The sequence below is a fragment of the Capra hircus genome, unplaced genomic scaffold (assembly GCF_001704415.2).
Source record: "Capra hircus breed San Clemente unplaced genomic scaffold, ASM170441v1, whole genome shotgun sequence".
Lineage (NCBI taxonomy): Eukaryota > Metazoa > Chordata > Mammalia > Artiodactyla > Bovidae > Capra > Capra hircus.
This window is the reverse complement of record NW_017195619.1, coordinates 1-8,843: the sequence shown is the minus strand read 5'-3', so window position 1 is coordinate 8,843 and position 8,843 is coordinate 1. Positions and strand designations below refer to the sequence as shown.

The following is an 8,843-nucleotide window of genomic DNA, read 5'->3' as shown; positions in this document are numbered from 1 at the left end:
TTGGCTGGAACCTGGAAGCTAGTAGATCTTGGAGTCCGTGTTCACCTTAGAGTGTGGAATGCCCTCCGGAAGAACAGGGTTGGGTGGGGCCTGAGGCACAAAGTCAGGGGATGGGACCCAAGAGGGGGGCCCCATATGGCCTTTGAAAAGCAAGCAAGGTGGTGCCAGCTGGCAGAAAGATGGGAGTTTATTTCTCTGGAAAGGGACGCAGCAGGTCAGGCGGGGTCAGGGCAGGGAGACATCCTCTAGTTTCTGGTCCAGAGTCTTCAGATCATCCAGGAAGCGGGTCGGGGTGAGGATGTGTGAAGAGCTGGCGGGAGGAAGGGTTGTGGGAGTGGCCTTGGCCCTGACCCTTCCACCCAGAGGGTTGTTCAGGAAAACCTGGCTCTCAGGACTCAGAAGTCTCACCTCTTGGAAAGGAAGGGTTCACTCCCAGGGGACCCCATCCCTGGGAAGCAAGCCCTAACCCCTCTCACTAGGGCTCCCAGACGCCAGCCCTGCAGAGGCTCCAGGGTTGGGACCCAGAAGGCACACAGCTATCAGTTCCCTAGGAACCCACAGGCGGGAGAGTCGGGCTCCCAGCCCCTGCCCAGCCCAGGAGACCCCAGTCTTGGCACTCACCGATGAGCACCTCCACTTGCCCTCAGTGGCCCTGGTCACTTCGTAGGCGGCCCGCATCTCTGACATGCCACACCACCCACGATGTAGACAATAAGCCGGGGCCTGCCCGGGCCTCCGCCCGCCTTGTTCTTGTGCCAGTGGCCGAAGCGGGCACTGTGTGAGGAAGGCAGGCAGAGGTCAGACTGGGTAGCAGATCACTGCCCGCCCCCCCAAACCTCACTTCCTGTGGGTCTGGGCATGTCCCTGGCCTCACCTGACGGCAGCCTGGGAGCTGGGTGTGGGGGCAGGGTCAGATACAAAGGGCCACAGCTTTCGGTCCAGCCGGTCTTCCACAGCATCCTAGGGCCAGAGAGGGAGGCTGAGGAGAGGGGCCCCAGGCAATGAGGCCCAAGGTCTGGAGTGTCCTCCATCGGGTATGTTCACAGGCCAAGATCCTGGCAGAAAGGGGCCGCCACCTGTACCTCCGCCCCTTAATGACCCAGGACCCGGCTCTTAGCTTCTTAAGGACCCTGCTCCTGCTCAGCTCCTCAGTGATCCAGGAGTGTGGACCTCCAGCCCCTGGAGAACCAAGATTCTGAGCCCCCACCCCTCAGGAACCCAGAGATCTAGGCATCCAGGATCCATAGGGATAAGGGGGCCTCTAAGCAGGCAGAGATGCCAGGACTCCATACAGATGGCAAGAAGCAGGAAGCCAGGTCTGGCAGGCTGCCGCTGCTTTTGGCTCCCCAGTGGGGTGGGGGCTGGTATGGGCAGGGCAAAGGGGACCCAGGTGGCATCCTGGGGGGCAGGAGTGAATAGAGGGGGACAGAGGAGGGGACCAGCAAGTGGAGAGAAGATGAAGCTCTTCTCTCTCTCTGCGCCCAGTTCCCCAGTGTGGGATGGGGTTGCCCCAGAACCCAGGCAGAGCCACAGGGATGCCCATAATGAGGGATTTTCTCTAGCCCCGGGGCTTAGGAAGTGAGCAGGAGGGGGCTGAGCGTGGCCGGCATGGGGGAGGTCAGATCCACCCCTACCAGCAGTACCTCCATCACGTCCTTGATGATGGGGGTCCAGCGAGACAGCTGATAGGTGGGCTCTGAGCGCTCCCTCCGCTCCAGTCGGCTGGTGGTCCCAGAGCTCTACAGGTGGGCGGGTGGGGTCGGTGGGGGAATTAGGGAAAGGAGGCAGGTCACAGATGGGGCCTGTCGGGCTGGGGGAGGTTGCAGACAAAGCGAGGAGGGAAAACAAGAGAGAGGAAGGAAGAAATACATAGGTGATGAAACCAAGATGAGACAAAGAAGATCAGGGCTGAGAGAGAGACGGGGACGGACGACGGAGACGTAGAAACAGGGAGCTGAGAGGCGGTGGACAGGGTGACAGGCGGGGACCTGGGAGAGGGGCAGAAGACAGGCACGGGGAGAACATGAGAGGTACCCGCATTCGAGCGGCAGCAAAGGGCAAAGGTCGAGGGCGGAGGCACGTGCCGAGAGCCGAGCCCAGGAAGCTGCTGTGTGTGTTCCGGCTGGACTGGTGGCCCTGAGGCCTCCGGGAGCCAGGGTCGCCCACGTGCCCTGTGCTGGGGACCCAGCTATCGGCCTGTGGGACTTGGACTGCATGCCCCACACGGCAGCACCACTAGGACTCGGGCTCCATGCCTCGTAGGCCCCACTTCTCCTGTGACTCTGAGACTGGCAACAGCCCTGCTGCCCCCCCACCCCCAGACCCTACTCAGGGCTCCCCATGCTCCAAGAACCACAGCACGCCTGGTGTGTCCCCGCCTGGTAATGTGCCTCTGACCCCAGTCACTCCCCTCTGACTCAGCGTCCTCTCCCTGCCCAGCGTACCCGGGGTTGGTGACAGTGCCCCCAGCTGCTCCAGGTTCCTGATGAGGTTGCTGTACGCCTGCACATTGGCGTGCTGAATCAGCTTGGCCAGGTTCTCCTCGCTCACACCTGGAGGCGGCCGGAGGGCGGGGCTTTTGTGGAGGCTCACAGGGTGGTGGTAGGCAAGGGAGAGGGTGCAGAGGTGGCCACGCAGGCTTTGGGTTGAGGGCTTGGGTGGGGGCATCCAGCAGTCGAGACACCCTGGGGACCGGGGGAACCACCTACGCTCGCAGAGAGGCGGATTCCTCACGTTAGAACTCTGGTTGGGAATCCCAGGGGGTGATAGATTGGGGAGCCTCTGGAATCAGTTGAGGGGGCGAAATTTGGAGGGGTCCTAAAAATAGATTCAGAGGGTCTCCATGCCAATGGAGGCAATGAAGGGTGGCCAAGGTCCAGAGGGGTATCTGTGGGTTTGGCATACCTGGTGTGTGGGGCATCTGTGGGAGTGAAAGCCTCCCACAGTCACCGGAGACCGGAGTGAATGATGGTATACTAAACTCCTCCCCCCCTTCAACTCCAGGCCCCTACCTACCATTCCGTAGCAGGATGTAGAGCAACAGAACCCGGATCTTGTCGTAGGCTGGCACGGCAGCGTCTAGCAGCACCGGTACAATCAGCTTCATGGCGTCCTTGATCTTCTCGCCCTCTGCGTCCGAGCCATGGCTAAGTCCTGGGGCAACATGGGGGTTAGCCACCACGTGGGGGGATGGGGCAGGGGAGGGACATTCCCATGGGCCTCGGCAAGACCTCTGGGCTTCATTTTGCTCTACCAGTCTCTAAAGGTTCTATACCTGTTCGCCGTGAGGCCCCACCCCTCACACAGGCCCTCCTAGCCATAGGCTTCACCCTCCCGAGGTTCAGCCTCTTCCCCTTCAGGCCACATCCCTCGCACAGGCCACACCTCTCTATAGGCCCACATTTCCAATGGTCTGTGTGTTAATTCAGAAAAGGTAATGGCAACCCACTCCAGTACTCTTGCCTGGAGAATCCCATGGACGGAGGAGCCTCTACTCTAGGCAGGGGTCACTAAGAGTCGGACACGACTGAGCGACTTCACTTTCACTTTTCACTTTCATGCATTGGAGAAGGAAATGGCAACCCACTCCAGTGTTCCTGCCTGGAGAATCCCAGGGATGGGGGAGCCTGGTGGGCTGCCGTTATGGGTCGCACAGAGTCAGACACGACTGACGCGACTTAGCAGCAGTAGCAGTGTGTTAATTGCTCACTGTGTCGGACTCTTCGTAACCCCATGGTCTGTAGACCGCCAGGCTCCTTTGTCCATAGAATTCTCCAGGCAAGAATACCGGAGTGGGTTGCCATTTCCTTCTCCAGGGGATCTTCCTGACCCAGGGATCGAACCTGGGTCTCCCTCATTGCAGGCAGATTACCGTCTGAGCTCCTTAGGCCTGCCTTCCCCACAAGAAACTGCCTCTCCAAGGGGCTGGCCCCCACAGGCCCCACGCCCACACTCCAAGTCTCCTCTCCACAGATCCCACCCTCACACAGGCCATACCTCTCCAGAGGCCCCAGCCCTTACCCAGGTCCTGCCTTTTTCCAGGCCGGGCCACCACCACAGGCCACAGACTGCCCCAGAAATGCCTCTCCACAGGCCCTGGCCCCGACTCCCAGCCCAGCCCATACAGACCCCACCCTGCCAGGGCCCACCACCTGCTCCACGCTGCACAGCTTCTCCACGCAGCCCTTGAAATGCTTCATGCAGTCATCGGCTAAATGCAGGTGCGTCGAGTACTGCAGGGTAGGTGTGCGAATCGGGGGTAACAGACTCAGCTAGGGTGCAGACGGGGTGACAGTTGGAGGCGGCAGGTTCCTGGTCCCGCTTACCGCTCACCTTGTTCAGCTCCTTCTGGTACTGTGGCATCTTTTTCAGGATATGGGACAGGTCTTTGATGTCGGCCTGGGAACAAGGCTGAGCGTGAGGCCAGGCCCTGCCTATCCGAGGCCCCCAGTCCAGGTTAGGGCTCCAGACTGAGGCCCCACCCCTCCCAAGTGGCCCACCCTGCCCGGGCCTGCACCCTACACCCTACAGCCTACCTTGTCTGTGGTCAGCCTCTTGCTCTCACAGAAATTCTTTAGGAGCTCCGTGACCTTCCTGGCGGTGAGAGTGGGCAGCGGTAGGTTGGGGACTGGTGCCAAGATGGTCATTTGAGGGCAGAGCTGGGAGGTGGGGGAGTCACATGGCCTGGGATGCCAGCCAGGGGACACAGGCCCACACTGGAGAGGCGTGGGGAGGCCAGCAGAGGGGTGTGGCTTGTTGACAGGCATTCATGGAGTACAGGTCCACAATGGGATGAAGGAGTGGGGACCGCGTGCCAGAGGGCCCACAACCCCAGTGCCCACTTCGAGCACACGCACGCGTGCACGTACTTGGACACATCCGCGATGTGCATGTGCCGAAGCTCCACCCACAGGTCATCATCCTCGTCCAGCAGCACCGCCTTCTCCCGGGCCTCACTGAGACCGGTGGTCTCATACCTGGGGAAGCCAGAGACATGAAGGTCGCAAGCACTTGCTGAAGACCAGGGACCCCAGGCTGCAGTGACGGCAGAGGGCGAGTTCCAGGGTCTGCCCACCTGTAGGTGTCCTGCTCGATATCCAGCAGGTCGTAGGCCATGGCCTGGAAGGTGAGCTCATGCAGCAGTGGGGACACGGGGTCGGCCGCCCGGTCCATGATGAGCAGCTGTGAGCGAGTCTTCTCAGGGCCCTGGGGTGCAAGGGGTGGGCAGGGGGATGAAGCCCTTGACCCTGACCCTGGCTGGGGCCTCCCTCCACCTCCCAGAAAGCCCCTCACCTCGCCCAGGTTGGGAGTGTCTGCCTTAAAGGCGTTCAGCTTGGCTAGGACGGCGTGGGCCAGCTGTGCCGTGTCCTCTGGGCCCCTGCAGGTGGGGTGGGCAGACACAGGGTGGGTGCCTCAGGGTGTGGGGTTGGGGAGGGCCAGTCAGCACAGACTGGGAGTCAAGGATGGGGTTAGGGATGGGAGTCAGGGGTCAGGGTGAGGTCTGGAGCTGGGGTTGGAAGAGAGGTGCAAGGTTGGAAGCAGGATGGGGTCAAGGTCAGGGCGGCATCTGGCTGGGGACCCACCTGCGGTAGCGGATGGCCGGGTACTCTTGCAGTGTGGCGCACAGGGTGGCGATCTGCTGGGCCAGCACCTCCAGCTGCCGCGCTCGCTCGCCCACCCGGAAGGGGCAGTAGAGGTTGTAGGTGCTGTGGGGGGCATCCAGGGAGAACACCTGCGAGAGCACAGAGCCGCCACCACTGGAGGTGCGCCCTGCCCAACTCCAGCCGCGGCCATGTGCCACTCCCCGGGGCTTCCTCTGGTCTCTGAGCCTGCTTTGCAGGCCTGGGCAGCCCCCTAACTACTGTTTTCTGGAATACCGCAGCCCCTCCGCCTTGGGTGGGAAGACAGAGCGGTGAGCTGTATGCTGCCCCTGCTATTGCCCAGGAGACAGAACTCCAGGTGACTTCCACTAAGAGCTCATTCACGGTTGTTAGCTGCTTTCCTTTCTGATTCAGCACCCCCTTTACTTATGGCCTTGCCTATTTCCGAGGGAACCTGGGATATTTGGTGACAAAGCCCACTTCCTACCCAGAACTAGGTTGGGCTATACCTGAGCTTCGTAGGGAGGAAAGCAAGGTGGATCTCTTTCAGCGTCTTCACCACCTTTGCCAGACGGGAACGACCAGCTCACTGAACAGGGGCTCAGGGCAGGCTGGGAATGGGCAAGATGGGGCATCAGGCCAGGGCAGCCCTCACACCCCTTACCCTGACCCCACACTGCACCCCTACCGGGCTCTCCTCACTCACTGTCGGTGAAGAAGACGTGTGCTGCTTTGTAGGTGAAGGTCGGGGTCCCCCGGAATCTGCAATCAGGGCCTGTACCGACTGGGAAGGCGATCACTCTCCAGGCTTGGCCCAGTACCCTTAGACAGACCATCCCTGACCCAACCTCCCAGCACTGCCTGCTCCTCAGACACATACAGACATGCGTGCCGGCACACACGCATGCGCACACACACCCACTATCATAGGCACCTTCTCCGTGGGCTCAGCAGATAAATAGCCTCCAGGCTGGGGATGGTTCTCGCCTTTTGTTGATGTCCTCCACAACTAGTAGAACAGAGAAAGGGACACGTGTGGATGGCACTGGGGCCAGGGCACATGCAGAGTCGCACACTCAGGGAGCTGGACACTTGGGTGCAGAGGCAGCAGGGGATATGCACACTCCCTGAGGGTCCTGAGCTTCAGGGACACATCCATGGATCACAAGAGCTACATGGGCAGGGCTCTGCACATGCAGGATCACACAGTCATCGCCTCCTGGGGATCGACCTTAGAAAGTACACATTCTCGGGGTCACATGCTGAGAGCCCCACATGCAGTTCCACACAAAGGGGTTGCACAGCTGGGGAGGCTGACCCTTAGGGTTGCAGCTGGGGAGCCCCTTGCGTGGAAAGCCTGCCTATCTAGGGTTGCCATATCAGGCTGTCTGTACAGGAAACTGCATTCTTGGAAGTCTGGACAATTTCAGGGGATCCCACACTCTGGTCCCAGCTGGGAAGCCTGGGGTTGGGGCAGCCACTCACTGGTGATGCCCTCGGCCAAGATGTCTGACATCTTGCAGCAGGACGACAAGATGCGCATGCTCGGGTGGTCCATGATGAGCACCTGTCCAGATGGATGGAATGGACAGAAAAGAGGGTGGGAGAGGCTGAAGCTGTCCCTGAGGAGGGCTAGAGCCACAGCAAGTCTCTCAGCTTCATGAGCTGATTGAACAAGAGGACCCAGGACCCCACCAAGCCCATCCAGACCCACCCACGTGACCTCTGTGGACCAGCAGCCTCCTCAGGGAGCTGGAGGGGGCTGTCCCACATTCAGGGCCCGACATGGGTTTAGACAAGGCATTCTATCTTGCCCTACCTCCACTCCCCATCTTTCTTGACGCTCCGAATGACTCCACTCAAAATTTCTGCAGGGAAATGAGGGCCGCTCAGAATGTGGGGTCCTCTGGCCCCACGGTGCCCCCAACATTCTGGGTCTGGGCTGGACTTCCATTGGAACTCCCATTTACTCCTCCCCTCAGTCCTTTGAGGTAGCTCCTGTCACCCCAAATTATAGTCAGGGCACTGAGGTTCAGAGAGGAGAAGTAAGTTGCCTAAGGACCCTCAGCACCTAAGGGCAAGTGCCTGGAGCATAAGTAGTAGATAAATATGCGTTAGATAAACGAATAACTGGAAAGCCACGACTCACATAACAGGTCTACCTGCCTCCAGAACTGGGCTCTCCATCCCCTGTCTACTGGAGTACTCTGGCATGTAGATTTCAGCCAACCCTCATTCCACCTCCATCGTTTACCCTGAACCAGAACGCAGGACTCTGGATCCCTGTCTGAAACATGCGTGGCTGTGGTTATCCCCTTACCCAATATCCAGCCTCAGTTTCCTCATTTGTAAATGGAATCATGACTCTCCTGTCTCTCCATCAACCCCTTCATAGGAGGAGGCCCCTTTTTCAGTTGGGGTCTGGGGAGTTTGAGCACAGTCGGCTCTGCCTAGCGGAGGGAGTGGGCAAAAGTGCCAGAGCGGCCCCGCCCAGCAAGAGTGTCTTGTCCACTGTTATCAGCACTGCCAGGGCGGAAGGAGGCTCTGAGGCCGGAACTACCGGAGGTGGGGGAGGGGACGACCTCCAGTCCCCCGCGCCATCCCCCACCGCCCAAGAACCCGGCCCGGGAGGCCTGGATGCCAGGGTCCCCAGGCTGCAAGGGACTCTTGGGGGCCGGGCAAAGAGTAAGGCGTCCCCCGCCCTGGATCTGCATTGGAGCCTGGACGCGCATCCTGAGCACTCTCACCAGCTGGGGTCGCTGACCAGCGCACCCAGGCCCGGCCGCGGTCCGCACCATGGGCCCCAAGAGTCCAGCCCGCCGAACTTTGCCAGGTTCAGAGACCCGGGAGCCTGGCTGTCCAGCGGTGCCCTCCCACGCCCATTCTCTAGGGGGTCCAGAAGTCCATACCAGCGCCTGTCTACGCCACCCTTAGTCTGATTCCTTTGGGTCCCCGCAGTTTAGTCTCCCAACTTTGTTCCGCTCCCTCAAGGGAGAGCCAAGTCCCCGCCCCCCCCTCGAGGGTCAGGTGCTCGACGCCCTGCCAGGTCCCCAACTCCCGCCGCTAGACTCCCAGAGTCCGTGCGCCCCCTGCCCCCGCCCCCAGGGGGCGGCACTCACTTTCTCCTACCACCGCCTTCAGCCCCGAGGGCGCCATCTTTCCCTAGGGGCGCCGCCGCTTCCGGGTCTGTCCCAAGGTGGGGGCGTGGCCCGCGCGTCATCCACGTGGACCCCGCCGCGGGTC

General features: G+C 60.8%; 1 protein-coding gene across 1 annotated transcript; it reads right to left on the bottom strand.

Annotated features, from left to right (window-relative positions):
• Nucleotides 1-18: 18 nt before the first annotated feature.
• Nucleotides 19-6,124, bottom strand: LOC108634970 (syntaxin-binding protein 2-like; the record flags this gene model as incomplete). Its single annotated transcript, XM_018045290.1, is given in 16 exon segments — nt 19-90; nt 622-689; nt 692-774; nt 875-960; nt 1,644-1,737; nt 2,441-2,552; nt 3,016-3,145; nt 3,148-3,153; nt 4,152-4,232; nt 4,333-4,398; nt 4,536-4,593; nt 4,869-4,976; nt 5,075-5,205; nt 5,293-5,377; nt 5,583-5,731; nt 6,110-6,124. Coding segments are annotated over 16 exon segments (1,344 nt in total), but the record flags the coding sequence as incomplete, so codon positions are not given.
• Between the last annotated feature and the right edge of the window lie 2,719 nt (nt 6,125-8,843).